Below are 17,048 nucleotides of genomic sequence, written 5' to 3'. Positions count from 1 at the left end.
CAAGTGGATCACCTGAGGTCAGGAGTTTGAGACCAGCTTGGCCAACACAGTGAAACCTTGTCTCTACTAAAAATACAAAAAAATTAGCCAGGCATGGTGGCAGGTGCCTGTAATCCCAGCTACTCGGGAGGCTGAAGCAGGAGAATTGCTTGAACCCAGGAGACAGAGGTTGCAGTGAGCTGAGATCGCACCACTGCACTCCAGCTTGGGCAGCAGAGCGAGACTCCATCTCAAAAAAAAAAAAATTAAAAATTTTTAATTCTTTACCACATCAAGCACATGAACCCAGACAAATTTTTCGGCGCTCTATATTCTTTTGCCAATATTTTATTTAAAACAGTTCAGTCCTAGATCTTTTCCATCTTTAGTGTAAAACAACTTTTTATTAAACTCAATTTCGGTTCAAAATCCTATTTCTAGCCTAGGCAACATAGTGAGGCCCCGTCTCTACAAAAATAAAAAAATATTAGCTGGGCATGATGGCATGAGCCTGTAGTCCCAGCTACTCAGGAGGCTGAGGTGGGAGGATCATTTGAGCCCAGGAGGCTGAGGCTGCAGTGAGCCGTGGTGATGGCGCCACCGCACTCCAGCCTGGGTGTCAAAGTGAGACTGTCTTAACAACAACAAAAAAATCATATTTGATTCATAAAAGGTGTGGAGTAATATGTATTATCCCCCTATTCTAGCCTTGAAATGGTTTATATAGTTGTGGCTATTTGCCGTATAGATCTGAATGTAGAAAGAGGAAGAGAGGGAGGAAGGAAAGAGGAGTAAGGTCCCAGCTGACGCCTCTAGAGTAAAATGTGTTCACTGGGTGCAGAGACCATGAAAAGGTGCCCCTTTAGGGAGGGTGGGACATGGGAAGAGGGTGGGGCTTGGGAGGGCAGGGCTGTAACCACGAAGGGGTCAGCTTGTGGCTTGGGTGATGGGGGCTGAAATAACCAAAGGCTGGCGACGCTCAGATGGCCACACTGTTTTCCACCAGGCTGGGTCGCAGGTACTCGTAGGGCATGTCCAGCTTTGCATTCCGGATCTCGATTTCCTTATCCAGGGCAGCCAGCTCCTCCCTGAATTTCTTCAGCACAGCCTTAGGCTCGGGGCCCGAAAAATACTCCTCCTCATGCTGACCCACAGCCACCTGGCAGGGAGAGGAAAAGGTGGCTGAGAGCCTTATGACCCCCAGTCTGGGAGGCCACACGTCCCCACAGCTGCCTCCTTCCTTAGGGCCCTGGGCACTCGGCTCTCACCATAACGGGCTGGCGTCTGCCCAGCTGCCAAACAATGGACATCTGGAGAGAAGCCTGATGGAAGTTGGGCAGTGTCGCCATCACTGTCTCCAGCGTTGCATCCTTGGTGGTTGGCGGGGGCAGCCGCATCGTGCAGGGTGCATTAGGGACCCAAGAGTACCAGTCCAGCTAAGGAAGGGCAGGGATCCAGAGTCCGTGCCTGCCAAGTGTGAAAGCCCTGTGGCCCACCTGCACACAGACCCCTCCCTCACTCCAGGCCCCAAATTCCCAGCTGCCCATCTCTGGTAAGCACCTGGCCCAGGTGCACCGAGGCGTGTTGGCCAGTGCAGGTGAAGATACACATGGTAACAAAGCGGCAAACCTGGTCCCGAGACTGTAAAGAGACAGGAAACCCTGCAAGGGGTGAGGAGAGTTAGAAGCTGGGAAGCCAGGAGTAGGGCAGCGCTCAGAGGACGAGGCCAAGAGAGGAGAACAAGAGGGGCGAGAAAGAGCGGCAGGAATGCTCAGTAACTCTTACGGGAATTACCATGACAGCAGGTTGGGGTGGGGGAGTGGGGAGTTCTGCTGGGAGGGTCCCACTCAGTGGAGTGCTGCTGCTGACTCACACTGGCTCACAACAGTCAGTCCATGATGTTAGGTGGTTAGCAAGCTGGTCAGCATCACCTTGGTAGTCACAGTAGAAGTATTTATACCATGGAAATGTGCAAAAGCTACAAATCAGGGCGGTTCTTCCCGACAGTCGGTTGTTAAACATTTATGAGCAGCCACTGGTCCCGCTGCATCTAGCACCTAGGGGTTCTCGGTGTGTAGGACGGGGACCCGTCTCTAGGTGAGAGGGAGTGGAATCTGAGAAGGCCTTTGGAGTTCTCACAGGTGTCGAAAATGCTTCTGGGAGATTGCACAGAAGCACGGGGGATTCTGGGAAGGTCTCTTGGGTTTTGTGTCTGAGATCTCAGGGCAGGGGCTCCTGTTTACCTCGGTCCTGGGCCCCTTGCAGCCCAATTTCAGTGATGTCTCGACACCAGCTCTGCAGCTCTGGGTCATCTTTCACAGCCACGTCTGTCTTATAGTGGAGACTCACGATTCCTTCCACATACCTACCAACCAACGGAGCAGGGCCAGGGAGCTGAAGCCAGCTCTGCCCCTGCTCACATGACCAGGTCAGGGCCCCAGGCCCCCAACCACATGCAGACCTCCTGCTCTCCTACGTGTCTTCTCCACCCCCACTTGCACCCCCACTGGCCTTCCCGCTTGCCTCACCGATAGATGATTTCCCAGAGCCGCAGCGCATCTTGAGCATAGAAGGAAGACTCCACTCCCAGGAGGCCCCGGTCAGCCAAGTCGTCAGGGGGACAGAAGGAGCTGTAGGTTAGAAAGGCTCCAGCTTGCTTGAGCAGCTGCACATGGCCTCCTCCACCAGTGCTCATTATCTGAGAAGTGAGGATGAACAGGGTCAGGGGAATCGATCTGCCCTGAATCCAGAGCTGGAAAGAAGAGAGACCCAGAATCTCCCTTTCTCTTCCCATACCTGGTCGAAAATTCCCATGTCAGAGACCAGCCCAGTCCTGGCCCGGACATTAATTTCCAGGGTGTATCGCAGGTGGGGAATTATAAGCTAGAGGGAGAAACACAGGGAAGGGCAAAGTCAGAGGAGAGCTGCAGCAGATCCCTGCAGGAAACAGGGGCTGACAGCAGGAAAGGCGCCAGGTCTTCAGAAAAAGCACAGATGTAGAGTTCAGTGGCCTCTCAACAGTGCGTTTTCAGAAGTACCATTCGACCCAGAAATCCCATTACTGGATATATACCTCCCAAAATATAAATCACCCTACTATAAAGACACATGCTCACGTATGTTCATCACAGCACTACTCACAATAGCAAAGACATGGAATCAACCTAAATGCCCATCAACAATAGACTGGGTAAAGAAAATGTGGTAGATATACTCTGTGGAATATTATGCAGCCATGAAAAAGAACAAGATCATGTTCTCTGCAGCAACATGAATGGAGCTGGAGGCCATAATCCTAAGTGGACTAACATAGGAACAGAAAGCCAAATATGGTATGTTCTCACTTACAAGTGAGAGCTAAACATTGAGTACACATGGACACAAATAAGGGAACAACAGACACCAGCATCTACTTGTGGACGGAGGATGGAAGGAGTGAGGGGATCCAAAAACTACCTATCGGGTACCATGCTTATTACCTGGTGACAAAATAATCTGTACACCAAGCCCCTGTGACACACAATTTACTTATAGAACAAACCTGCCCATGTATCCTTGAACCTACAATTAAAGTTAAAAATTAATACATAAAAATAAACCACTGAGTTTTCAGTCGATTTGCATCAACTATTTGCATTCCACAAACCAGACTTAGTGCTTTATGATCATTGAAAGAAATCATTCTTTGTTGTTGTTGTTGCTGTTTTGTTCTGAGATGGAGTCTTGCTCTGTTGCCCAGGCTGAAGTACAGTGGTGTGATCTCAGCTCACTGCAACCTCCGCCTTCCGGGTTCACACGATTCTCCTGCCTCAGCTTCCCGAGTAGCTGGGATTACAGGCGTGAATCACCATGCCTGGCCTCCTTTTCTTTTCATATTTTTTCATAGATCTAGACCAAGATTTCTCAACTTTTTTTTTAATCACCCACTAAGTACCCTTTTGAGATATTTTTTCCTAATCTCACTCCACCTCATTAAATATTAATGCTACATATATACTGTATATCTGTCTATATATTGCATTATATCTGTGCTTTATATAGATATATATCACATTATATCTGTGCTATATAAAATAATAAGATTTGGCCGGCCACAGTGGCTCACGCCTGTAATCCCAGCACTTTGGGAAGCTGAGGTGGGCGGATCACCTGAGGTCAGGAGTTTGAGACCAGCCTGACCAACACGGCAAAACCTCATCTCTACTAAAAATACAAAAATTAGCCAGGCATGGTGGCAGGCACCTGTAATCCCAGCTACTCGGGAGGCTGAAGCAGGAGAATTGCTTGAACCCAGGAGGCAGAGGTTGCAGTGAGCCGAGATTGTGACACTGCACTCCAGCCTGGGCAGCAATAATAATAATAATATTTTTCACACACATTTTCCAACCGTCTTCATCCCTTGGGGGACATTGTGCCCCCACTGAGAATGGATGATGTTAGATCACTAACCACTGCCTCCCTCCAGAGCCTGGTCTCCTCCCTCTCCCCTTCATCCATTACGCTCGCCTTCTTTCAGTTCTTTAAAGAAGACAAGCTTGGACCAGGCGCAATGACTCACACCTGTAATCCCAACACTTTGGGAGGCTGAGACAAGCGGATCATCTGAGGTCAGGCATTCGAGACCAGCCTGGCCAACATGGTGAAATCCTGTCTCTATTAAAAATACAAAAAAAATTAGCCAAGCATGGTGGTGTGCGACTGTAATCCCAGCTACTGGAGAGGCTGAAGTGAGAGAATTGCTTAAACCCAGGAGGCAGAAGTTACAGTGAGCCAAGATCGCACCACTGCCCTCCAGCTTGGGCAACAAAGGGAGACTCCATCTCAAAAAAAAAAAAAAAAAAAAGAAAAGAAAAATCAATGACTGGCTGGAAAAGATCTTTTTAACGTTATTTCATGGGTTCCTCTCGTTGGATGGAATCCTTGGTCATTTGCATGTACTGTGCTTTACATATAAAAAGAGTAAGATTATTTTCGCCACTTTCCGCAGGTAGGAGGTGATATCCCCTTTGAAAATGCATGGCCAGCCCTGCTCGTTCTCCGTTGCTGTCACATTGTCCATTCATTGTTTCTCTCCATACCCCGAGACCCCACAGAGAGGGAGCCTCCAGAGGTGGCAACGTGTCCTGGGACAGAGATAGTGGCAGGCAAGAGAGAAGGGGATAAGATGTTACCTTGAAGATAGGATGTATCGACGGCAGGCACCTCATGGTGGCCACAACAATGACCTCAGCCATCAAGTGTCCCCTCAGAAGATGAGACTGCAGCTCATGGAGCTGGAAGTCAGAGCTGCGCACCCAGCATTTGGCCAGAAGCCAGGCCATCGGAGGATCCGTGGGCAAGAAAAGTGGAGGTGGCGGGAATCCTGTGCTGGGCAGTTGGAGCTGCAGCAGGGACAAGGTGTGGGGAGAGAAGGCATGAGTGCCGGGCACTCGGCGATTCCCGCCGTCCCTTGCATGTTAACCTCGCCCTTCGTTCCGCTTTCCCCGTCTCACTGCTGCCGCTCCCTACAGCTCCCATCTCCTCCCCTCCCTTCCTACCCGCTCGGTGCCTTAGCACCCTGCCAGCTGCTTCGCCTCCAGCATTCTGCAGAAACTGCTCTTCTGGTGCCTCCTCCAGCCACCACTTCCCCTTTCAGTCCCCACAGTGTGGACAAGTTTCAAACCACCTGCTTCCTTCATCCCACACTGTTTTTCGAAATCTAATCTTTTAGCCCCACTTCTACACAAATGACTAAATCTCTTGTTCTCAGCTGTCTGCTGGACAATCTAAATGTCTTCCCATTACCTCAACATTGGCCAGACAAAAGTCTACCTGGGCACCCTGTTCTCTTTATTGGTGCTATTTCTGCAGGCACCTGTCCTGGCTCCCCTTTCCCCTCTCCTTGATCTCCCTCTGCACTTGCATCCACCTGTCCTCTCCATCCCGAAGGTCACTACCCACATCCGAGCTCCCCTCCTCCTGGGGTCAGTGCTGGCATATTGCCCCAGTCGCTGTTTCTAGCATCTCCCCCCTCCAACCCACCCTAAACACCACTGCCCACACCGCGTGCCCACAGCACGTTTCATCACAGCCTTCTCCAGCTTCCCACCTCATACTCCTTAGCCTGGCTTAGTCTGGCTTCTGGTCCAACTGTCCCCTAGGAATCTCTTGACTCCTCTACCTCAGCCTCTGCCCAGTCTGTCTTGCCCCTGAGGACCGGTCCTTCCTCTCCCGCTGCTTGTCTGAGACCTGGCCCTCCTCCAAGGCTCATGATACCCCACCTCCCCAATCCCTCCTGGCCTGTCTCTGTCCTCAGGGACTTCCTCAGTCCTGGAGCTTCTGCAGACTGGCCCAGTCTGTCTCTCCAGCTACACTGCAAGGCCTTTGAATCAGAGACTTGGCCATTTCCTCCTTTCACGTCTCCCCGGTGCCTTAGCCCAGTGCCTTTGCAGGTGGTGCTCAGTGCATTTTGATAAGGGGCTGATCTGAGAAGGCTGGAGACTGGGAGCAGAAATCCTGAGTCCTCTCACCTGGATGACCATGGGCAAGAGTTTCCCATCAGGCTGCAATTTCAGCATGACCAGAGGAGCAGCCAGGTGCTGCTGGCTACAGAGAATGACGTTGGCCTTGATCCCATCCAGCAGGGAGAAGTCAGCTTCAAACAATGTGCCTCCCTGGGTGGGGGAAGAGGTCAAGGGCTGCTATCAACATAAAGCATCTTCTTCCTACTCTGATTCCTCCAAGGGAGAAGAGAGAGCGAGAGAGAGGAGCTAACTTGTCTCCATCATCTACTTTGTACCAGGTAATGGATCATGTGCTTACTGCCTCATATCATTTTTTTTTTAACCAGGGTCTTACTCTGCTGCCCAGGCTGGAGTGCCATGGCAGGATCACCACAGCTCACTGCAGCCTGGACTTCCTTGGGCTCAGGTGATCCTCCCACCTCAGCCTCCCAAGTAGCTGGGACTATAGGTGCATGCCACTACACCAAAAATTACAGGTGATAATTTTTGTACTTTTGTAGAGACAGGGTTTCTCCGTGTTGCCTAGGCTGGTCTCTAACTCCTGGGCTCAGGTGATCCTCCTGCAGCCTCCCAAAGTGCTGGGATTACAGGTGTGAGCCACTGCGCTCAGCCTTATAATTTTTATACCTAGTTGAATGAGCCTCAATTTTACAGAAGAGGAAACAGATCATCAGAGAGGCTGGATACTTTGCCTGAGGTCACACAGCTTACAAACAGCAGAACAAGGATCCACATCCAAGCCTATCTGCCCCATAATCCCATGAATTTCCTCTCTGTTCTTCCATGTCGCCTCCTGATGAACAGCCACAGCACTCTGACCCTGATTCTCTTACTCTGCACACTCCCTGAATCCCTAGCACCAAGGGCCAGTCACATTTCTTCATTTGACCCTGTTTATATCAATCATTCCACCTTGCACACCCTCCCTCGGCAGCTACTCTCGTGTGGGAAGGAGGCCGAGCAGCTGAGCTTCTCCAGGGTCCCTCAGGACCTCTCCTGCAGAATCCCTCCTTGCTGGCTGGCAGCAAGCCAGGTCCACAGTGGGTCCCGCAGCAGCAGCATTGACACTAGCCCACCCCACCTCACTGTTGAGCTTCCTCAGGGCTCTGATGTCCATACCTCCAGCTCCTTCTCCAGCTGGGCCTGCAGTTCCTCCATGCCTGGAGGGAACACGAGGCGAGCAGGAAGGTGAACAGAGCGCCTCAGCACCACGGGGTTGGCGCCATTAAGAAACTGGTACCCAAATAAGGCATCTTCCTTCCAGGAGTCCCGCACGCGCTCTGGGGAAGGCAGTTGTTGAGCAAGTTGTGGGATCTGAGCTCTTGATCCTTCCAACCCCACCAACCATGCCCCCTTGACTCCAGCCCACTAGAGGGACCCAAGTCTCTGGTCTCCCCACCCTGCTTCTTTCAATTCCCCTGGGTTGGGTGGGATCTGGGGGTAAGCGTCCTGGGAGACATATTGGGGTGGGGGGACTGACCAGCCAGCTTGCTCTGGCCACACCAGAAAATCCGGTTGAAGTCATCTAGATCCTTCCAGCAAGTCAGAACATTTAAAGAGTCTTTGATAGCGAGGTCAGCCAGCCTTCAGGGCAGGATGGGGCAAAGGGTTTGAGCATCATTCTGAGACTCCAACATGACGACCACAGGCACCGATCTTGGGCCGGTCCAGTGCAGTGCAGCCCATAAGCCCCTTGGCTTCCACTAGACCAGGACACCTCCCTCTCACCCATCCTCCCCTTGCTCTCACCCCTTGGCCAGCGAAACCTCAAAGTCAACTCTCTTGTCTTCCAGAAATCGCTCATCCACAGGGAGATCACTTAGTTTGGCCCCAGCCACACTCAGAATTAAGCCATCCTTCCAGTTTCCCCACCTGTGGGGCAGGAGGGAAATCAGGCGTGGGTGCTGGAAGCATCAGCAGCTCACGTGGGGTCAGGGGAGATGGGCTCACCGGTACAGCTTCCTTCTCTCTTCCAGCTCCTCTTCCCGGTGTTTCTGGAACAGGCCCTGAGGGTCGTCGCCCACAGTGCAGCCTAGAAGGACAGAGGAGGGCTTGGCCAGTGACTTCTTCTGAGAGACTCTTCTCGTCTCTGCCAGGACAGCCTCAGCACCCCGTCCTTCTATGTGGCCTCTGCCCCTTCAGCATCACGCCCCTCCCCCAGCCTCGAGCCACTCTGTGCCAGCTGCAGCCACCGCCCCTTCGACACCCCCAAAGACCCCATGCGCTCCAGGTTCCAGCACCTCCATCCTGCGCCCTCTTCTCCACACGCGCATCCCCCCAGCTTCTCTCGCAGCCCAGAGGCCTCCTGACACCCCCAGCCCCGCGCTTACCGGTGCCTTCGGGCAGGCTCAGGACGCCGCCGCCCTCCACCCAGCGGTAACAAGGGAACCTGACCTCGTCCCCGGCTCCGGGGCCCTGCACGGAGATCCAGCTGCAGAACCAGGCGTCGTCCTTAAGCAGGTGCCGTTTGCGCAGTTTCACAAACAGCAGCGGCCCCAGATACTCCGGTACTTCCACCTTGAATTCTGTCTCCTGCGGGCGACAGAACAGGCTCAGCCCCGGTGGGGCCTGGCGGGAGGGGCACCCGGCTGAGCCCTGCTCCCTCCAGCGCCCATGCCCTTCCTCGGAGCCTCTGAGAGGAGGAGACGTATCGGGGTGAGGGGACTGAGCCAGAGAGAGAGGGACCGCGCTAAGCAGGTGGCCCCAGGGCTCGGTTCTGAGGGGAGGGGGACGGCAGGTGGGAAGGTGCGCTCCTGCCTTCACTTTCTCTTCCCTGTGGCCATTGACTGTGCCAAGCGCTGGGCTGGGCGCTGCCGCGCCCTGGACAAGCGCGCTGTGGAGCCGGGACGCACTGGTGGCAATTCCCGCTGTGCGACCCCCCCACCCCGCCCCGCCCGAGGCTGAGGACCTGCAGGGGCCCCATCGGCCTGGGGACAACCTTCCCGGAGACCTGGAGGCGGAGAGGGCTCAGCCAGGGAGAGTGACAGAAAGGGAAGGCAGGGGAAAGGCGCGCTGGGCAGAGAGAGCAGCGGGGAAGGGAGGGCGAGCAGCGTCTTGGAGCTGGAACTCAGAGCCCAGGTGCGCGGGGGGTCAGCAGGTCCGGAGGCTCTCGAAGGTGGCGCCCAGGGCTTTGGATTTGGTCCCGAGAACATGCGGGAGCCGTTCGAATGTGTTAAGCAGGGGGAGTGAATTAGGGAGACATCATTCCGGCTTCAGAAGGGCTTGGAAGGTCCGCAGCAGAGATGGTGAGGCCGCTGGAGGTTTGAAATGGCTTTTAAAACAGAGAAAGCGGGAGGACAGACGACCGCTCTGGCGACCGCAGTTTCCAGACACCAGAGCTGTGTGGAATGAGGGGCGCTCAGAAGCATCCCCTTAATTCCAAGGAGATCGAGTAGCGGGAACATTTATTGAGCGTTTACTGTGTGTCACCAGCTGCCCATCATAGGGAGCAAAAAAAGGAGGAGGGAGCGCCTTTCCACCTTGCGTGCCCCGTCCCCTCACCATGGAGTCGCGGGGCCGCCTGCTCCGTGCGCATTTTCCCTCTTTCTGGCTCCTTTCGCCCCGCTTTCTCGGAAGCTCGGAGCAAGGGCGTGGGGTGCGGGGAGCAGGGCTCCGCAGGTTCAAGGGGACGCGGGCGGTCGGGGGCGGGACGGATATTGGGCAGGGACGCGGGAGATGCTCAGGGTCTAGAACTGACTGCATCGGATTCTTGTTTGGAGGGAGGTGAAGAGAAGGAGGAGGCGCGGGTGACACCGGGGGAGGCAGGAGGAGAGGGCTGGGAGGTGGGGAGAGGGGAGGACCTCATCCGAGCATGTTCCTTTGACGTTCCCTGAGACAGACATCCGGATTTGGGGATCTGGGAGAGAGCTAGGGCAGCGATGGGAATTTGGGGTTTCGTGGAAGAAAAAAAGTAACAGGACCTGGTAGAACACCAGGTAGATATGACATGAGATATGACGGGAGGTGGGTCGGGAAATCGAGAGCGTTCTCCTGTCTTGACTCCCCATCCCTTCCCCCTCACCACCCACCCCACCCCAGGTGATAAAGCCCGAAAGATCGGAGATCCAACAGCGCTAGCGGTTGAAATGTTTGTTAAAATACAGAAAGCGAGAGGACCGACGGCCGCTCGGGTAACTACTGAGTTTCCAGACGAGGGAGCTCTGTGCAACGAGGAGCACAGGTGCATGCCCTCAATTCCAAGGAGATCGGGTAGCGGCAACATTTATTGAGCGCTTACTGTGTACCACCAACTGCCCTAAAGCCCCCCACCCCCGTGGCCTCCGTGCGCTTTGAGCCCAATGCGCGCGCCCTTGGCAAAGAGAATCCGCCAGAGGCCGACGGGGGCGCATGTCCTCCCCGGTATTCCCCGCCCGGCTCCGGGGAGCTCACCTTGCCCCGTGCGGGCCACAGTCGCGTCCCGAGCGCCGCCTCCCCGTGCTGGCCGACCAGCCACAGCTGCACCTGGTTGTTGGAACCGGCATAGAGCGAGGCCCCAGTGGACACGCGGATGCGGTAGAGACCCATCTTGCTCAAAGATGTTTCGCTCCTTCTGGTGGGGAAGAAGGGTGGACGAGCTAAATAACCCAGCCTGAGACCCCGCCCTCTCGGAGGTCGCTTGCGGTCGGAATGTGGGTGGCAGGTCTCCAATCAACTCCGCCTACCGCTGGGGCCCCCAGCTCCAAGGAGCAGAGCTTCAAGGGGCAGAATTCAGCCCCAGTCCAAAAGGCGGTGTCCTGGCGAGAGCAGGGAGTGGAAACCACTATCTTGAAGGGAGGGAGAAGAAGAAAAGGATTTGGACCGAAAACACGCAGGAAGAGGGAATCAACGCCTGGTACAGCAGGCAGGTGTTGCGGGGATAGGAGTTATGCACGTGTGTACCACGGACTTTGGGCCAAGCCTGGGTGGCTGGGAAGCCAACCTCCATCTAAACGCAGGCGTGCACACGCACACACACACGCACAGACACGCACACACACGCACGGACACGCCTCACAAGTTGGATTGCAGGAGAGGGTGAAGTGGGCGAGGAGACCCAGTTTGCAGTGGCATTTGAGGAAGGTACATTCAGGCCACGGAATTTATTTGACCAGCTTTGCACACTTGCCTTCTCTGTGCCAGCCACTGGGACTCATTCCTTTTGAGCATAAAAGCCTCTGCCTCCCTGTTGCCTGCAGAATAAAAGTCCAAATGTTTCTGGCATTCAATGCCCTTGCTAACCTGACCTGCCCTCCTCACCTCTCATCCCACTGCACCCTGGCATCTCCTGTGCTGGAGCCATGTGTTCCCTGGAACCGCCCCCCCTCGCTGTTCTCTCAAAGAACTCACTTCTGGGTTAGTCTGTTCATGCTTCTAAACCCTAATTCGTCTCCAGTTTCTTTCTGGGCTGGAGCCATGTGTTCCCTGGAACCGCCCCCCCTCGCTGTTCTCTCAAAGAACTCACTTCTGGGTTAGTCTGTTCATGCTTCTAAACCCTAATTCGTCTCCAGTTTCTTTTTGGGCTGGAGCCATGTGTTCCCCAGAACCCCACCTGCTGTTCTCTCAAAGAACTTTCTCCTGGATTAGTCTATTCATCTATTCATGCTTCTAAACCCTAGTTAATCTCTAGTTTCTCAGGAAAGTCTTACCCAGTACTTTCACCCCCCACCACCCTACCAGAGCGAATTAGCTTTCCTTTTTTTTTTTTTTTTTTTTTTTTGAGATAAGAGTCTCACTCTGTCACCCTGGAATGCAGGGTGGAGTGCAATGGCACGATCTCAGGTCACTGCAACCTCCGCCTCCCCGGTTCAAGCAATTATCTGCCTCAGCTTTCCAAGTAGCTGGGATTACAGGCGCCTGCCACCACGACCAGATAATTTTTGTACTTTTAGTAGAGACGGGGTTTCTCCATGTTGGCCAGGCTGGTCTTGAACTCCTGACCTCATGATCCACCCGCCTCAGTCTCCCAAAGTGCTGGAATTACAGGCATGAGCCACGGCGCCCGGCCCAGCTTTCCTTTCTAACACTTTTCTCCTTGTGCACACTCCTACTGTTGCACAGTTGATACTGCAGTGTGAGCATTTGTTTGTACATGTGTATCCCCCACTAATGTGAGCCCGTCCTAGGCAGGGACTACACACCCAGCAGGACTCTCACTTTTGTTTCCGCTGGAGACAGCACAGTGTCAGGGCTTGCGGGTGTCAATAAGTGTTTGCTGAAATACTGAGGTGAAAAATTCATTATAAATGAATCCTACCCTTGGGGGGAGACAAAGGGAAACAAATAACTATCAGGCAATGTAAACAAAAGGGGAATAGTCACATAAACTCCATGGCATGGATTCTAATCAGCCTGGTAACACAAATGAAGTCCAGGAAAATATGTCTGTGATGCATATTTTCTGGTTTGCTTGTTTTTGGTTTTGGGTTTGTTTTTTTTTTTTTTTTATGAGATGGAGTCTTGCTCTGTCACCCAGGCTAGATTACAGTGGTGTGATCTCGGCTCACTGCAACCTCCGCCTCCCAGGTTCAAGCGATTCTCCTGCCTCAGCCTCCAGAGTAGCTGGGATTACAGGCACCCGCCACCACACCCGGCTACTTTTTGTATTTTCAGTTGGGATGGGGTTTCACCATGTTGGCCAGGCTGGTCTTGAACTCCTGAACTCAAGTGATCCACCTGCCTTGGCCTCCCAAAGTGCTGGGATTACAGCTGTGAGCCACCCTGTCCGGCCCTGCTTAATTGTTTAGTGGGAAGTACATTCATGTGATTCAAAATTCAAAAGGTACAAAGTGATATTCACTAGTTTCTCCCTCCTCTTGGCCCCAAGCCACCCAGTTGCTCCACTCCCAGCAATCACTGTTACTGGTCTCTTCTGTGCACTAATATTACTGAACAAATACACGCTTATCCTTTTTGTCTTTTTCCTGCACGTCGTAGCACGCCTTATTCTGCATCTCGTTCTTTCATGGTGCAACAGGAGGTCATTCCATATCCGTGCATAAAGAGCTTCCTTGTTCTTTGCTAAGGCTGCCATTTGCTGTAACATCATAAATTCTACTAGTCTCTTGTAGTGGACACAGGTTGTTAGTAATCTTTTGTAACTATGAAAAAGTGCTGAAAGAAATAAACCTTGCATATACAGCATTTCTCCTATGAAAGTATATCTGTAGAACAAAACCCTGGAGATAGAATTTCTGGACCAAAAGCATATCGAATTGAGGCAGAAACTGCTCAATCGCCCTCCGTAGAAAGTTGTACTGATTTACACTCCCACCAGTGGACTATGTATGAGAATGCCCATTCTTCCTCACTTTTGCCAATGGTGTGTTCATAACCTTACCTTAGCCAATCGGATAGGTGAAAAATGGTACCCTAGTTTTAATTTTAATTTGCATTTCCCTTATTATGAGTAAAGTTGAGCTTTTTTTTTTTTTTCTTTATTTGAGAAGGAGTTTCACTCTTGTCGCCCAGGCTGGAGTGCAGTGGCACAATCTCAGCTCACTGAAACCTCCAACTCTTGGGTTCAAGCAATTCTCCTGCCTCAGTCTCTCGAGTAGCTGGGATTACAGTCGCCTGTCACCATGTCCAGCTAATTTTTGTATTTTTAGTAGAGAGGGGTTTTCGCCATGTCGGCCAGGCTAGTCTCAAACTCCTGGCCTCATGTGATCAGCCCGCCTCAGCCTCCCAAAGTTCTGGGTTTACAGGCGTGAGCCACCGCACCCAACCAAAAGGTATTTTTTATAAGTGAAATTCAGAAAAATCAAAATGTGGTGGGTAAAATTCATCTTCCATAGAAATGGCGCAAACCCAGGCCGGGCGCAGTGGCTCACGCCTGTAATCCCAGCACTTTGGGAGGCCGAGGCGGGCGGATCACGAGGTCAGGAGATCGAGACCATGGTGAAACCCCATCTCTACTAAAAATACAAAAAATTAGCTGGGCGCAGTGGCAGGCGCCTGTAGTCCCAGCTACTCGGGAGGCTGAGGTGGGAGACTGGCGTGAACCCGGGAGGCGGAGCTTGCAGTGAGCCGAGATTGCACGACTGCAGTCCGGCCTGGGCGACACAGCGAGACTCCGTCTCAAAAAAAAAAAAAAAAAAAAAAAAAAAGAAATGGTACAAAACCAGTAATTTTCTTGCAGATTAAAAGTGTGACTGAAGAGTTGGGAGGACCTCCAAAAGTGATTCACAGTAACTTGTGGGTAGACTGAGTGAGGTTAGATTATGATGCAGTTGTGATGGGAGAGGAAAGACCCAGGCCATTTCTTCCATCCTTGGATAGGATATCTATGGTGGTTAGCCTATGCCTGTTCCAACATTGTATGTTGGGGGTGGGGTCAGATGACTTTCTCTTTAGTTTACAGGTCTTCAGAAGAAGAGGAGACTAGGCATGGTGGCTCACGCCTGTAATCCCAGCACTTTGGGAGGCTGAGGTGGGAGAATCACCTGAGTTCAGGAGTTCAAGACCAGCCCGACCAACATGGTGAAACCTCATCTCTACTAAAAAATACAAAAAGTAGCCAGGCGTGGTGGTGGACACCTGTAATGCCAGCTACTCGGGAGGCTGAGGCAGGAGAATCGCTTGAACCCGAGAGGTAGAGGTTGCAGTGACCTGAGATAGTGCCACTGCACTCCAGCCCGGGCAACACAGTGAAACTTCTTTAAAAAAGAAGAAGAAGAGGAATTGTACTCTGGAAGTATACTTAAGGTAATACAGTTGAGAAATCTCATCTATACATGGATCTGATTTAGATAATGAAATTCTAGACTTTAAGCTGATGTTATAATGGGATTAGACTTCGGGGTAGCTTGAGAGGGAGGCGAGAATATTTTGCATGTGGAAGGAATGTAAATCACCGGAGGTCAGAGGACACGCTGGTGGTGGCCATTCTTTAAAACATCCTCCAGTGATTCCGACCTCCTGATATGCATGCCTTTGCATAGCCTCCTACATTGTGTCTGGGTTGGTCTGCAAAGCCAATGCAGTATGAAATGATGTGTGTGACTTCCAAAGCTAGGTCCTAAAAGACATTGGGGTTTTCCTTCTCCTCCCTCCCCACTCTCCCTCTTTCTTGTTCCACTTTCTCTGGGAGAAATTAACTACTATGTCATGAGGTCACTCAAGAAACTCTATGGAGAGGTCCACATGGCAAGGAACTGAGCCCTCCTGCTACGAGCCAGCGAGGAACTGAACCCTCCGACTAACAGCCATGTGGGAGAGCCATCTTGGAAACAGATCCTCCTGCCCAGGTTAAGACTTCAGATGACTACAGCCAACCTCTTGACTGAAACCTCATAAGTCTCTTGAACTAGAACCAACTGCCTCCCAAAACTGTGTAAGGTAATGGGTGTTTTTTGTTTTGTTTTGTTTTTTTTGTTTTTGAGACAGGGTCTTGCTGTGTCACTCAGACTGGAGTGCAGTGGCATGATCACAGCTGACTGTAGCCTCCACCTCCCAGGCTCAAGTGATCTTCCCACCTCAGCCTCCCAAGTAGCTGGGACCACAGGCATGTGGCATCATACCACTGAGTTTTGAGGTCTTTGTAAAGCAGAAATAGATAACTAATATGGTCTGCATGCTTATTTTCTGAATCAAACTCCCAAGCTTACGTAAAGCCAAAAAATATTCAATGAACTGACCACTTTCAAAATTAGTTCACTCACCTCTTCCTCCTTTATTTTTTTGTGGTTTTTGGTTTTTTGTGTTTTTTTGTTTGTTTGTTTGTTTGTTTTTGACCTGGAGTCTCGCTCTGTCACCCAGGCTGGAGTGCAGTGGCGCGATTTTGGCTCACTGCAACCTCCGCTTCCCAGGGTCAAGCAATTCTCCTGCCTCAGCCTCCCGAGTAGCTGGAACAACAGGCACTTGCCGCTACGCCTGGCTGAGTTTTTGTATTTTTAGTAGAGACGGGGTTTCACCGTGTTGCCCAGGCTGGTGTCAAACTCCTGAGCTCAGGCGATCAGCCCGCCTTGGCCTCCCAAAGTGCTGGGATTACAGGCGTGAGCCACTGCACCCAGCTCTTCCTCCTTTACTAATGCCAGCTACCACCTTTGTCCATCTAACTGGCTACAGAGTGATATTTCAAGTCTTGAAACATTAGAAGACTTTGTAAAGTCCATGGAAGTACTGTTAGAAAACGGATCAGTCAGCAAAGCAACTGACAATGTTGATGTTGAAAGAAGAGGCATCCACCTGCAGTGGTTCAGATGAGCTGAGCAGGGACAGGAGAGGCACAGTCAATAGGTGACACATTGGCTGCAGTCAAAGCGACAGGCTTGGACAACGAACAAAGCTTTTCTATGCAGGCGATGTCCACTGGTCACTTATGGGTACCCTCTCTGTCCCAGTGTGGCTCCAGGACACTGACATCAGATGATATTTCGAAGATAAGTGCAGAGAAGACCCTGGATGTGGACTTTGCTTCTCCCTGGGCCTCCTAATGCCTGGGTTTTTGAAACTCAAAAATCCAAAACTGAGCTCAAGTGCAGTAAGCCCCAGCTGAGATTATGAAAGCACCAGGATCATAAAAATACATGTGCCATGGCCGGGCGCGGTGGCTCACGCTCGTAATCCCAGCACTTTGGGAGGCCGAGGCGG

General features: G+C 52.0%; 1 protein-coding gene across 1 annotated transcript; it reads right to left on the bottom strand.

Annotated features, from left to right (window-relative positions):
* Positions 1–224: 224 nt before the first annotated feature.
* On the bottom strand, positions 225–11,033 carry ALOX15 (arachidonate 15-lipoxygenase). The gene is made up of 14 exons (XM_055257907.2): positions 10,872–11,033; positions 8,813–9,014; positions 8,433–8,514; positions 8,232–8,354; positions 7,963–8,066; positions 7,602–7,762; positions 6,489–6,632; positions 5,151–5,360; positions 2,776–2,862; positions 2,508–2,677; positions 2,223–2,344; positions 1,540–1,640; positions 1,248–1,415; positions 225–1,138 (listed from the first exon to the last, which is right to left on the bottom strand). The coding sequence occupies exons 1-14, from the start codon at positions 11,004–11,006 to the stop codon at positions 959–961; spliced, it is 1,989 nt and encodes a 662-aa protein (XP_055113882.2). The 5' UTR covers positions 11,007–11,033; the 3' UTR covers positions 225–958.
* Positions 11,034–17,048: the final 6,015 nt, after the last annotated feature.

The sequence above is a fragment of the Symphalangus syndactylus genome, chromosome 20, assembly GCF_028878055.3.
Source record: "Symphalangus syndactylus isolate Jambi chromosome 20, NHGRI_mSymSyn1-v2.1_pri, whole genome shotgun sequence".
Taxonomy (NCBI): Eukaryota; Metazoa; Chordata; class Mammalia; order Primates; family Hylobatidae; genus Symphalangus; species Symphalangus syndactylus.
This window is presented reverse-complemented; position numbering and strand designations above follow the sequence as displayed.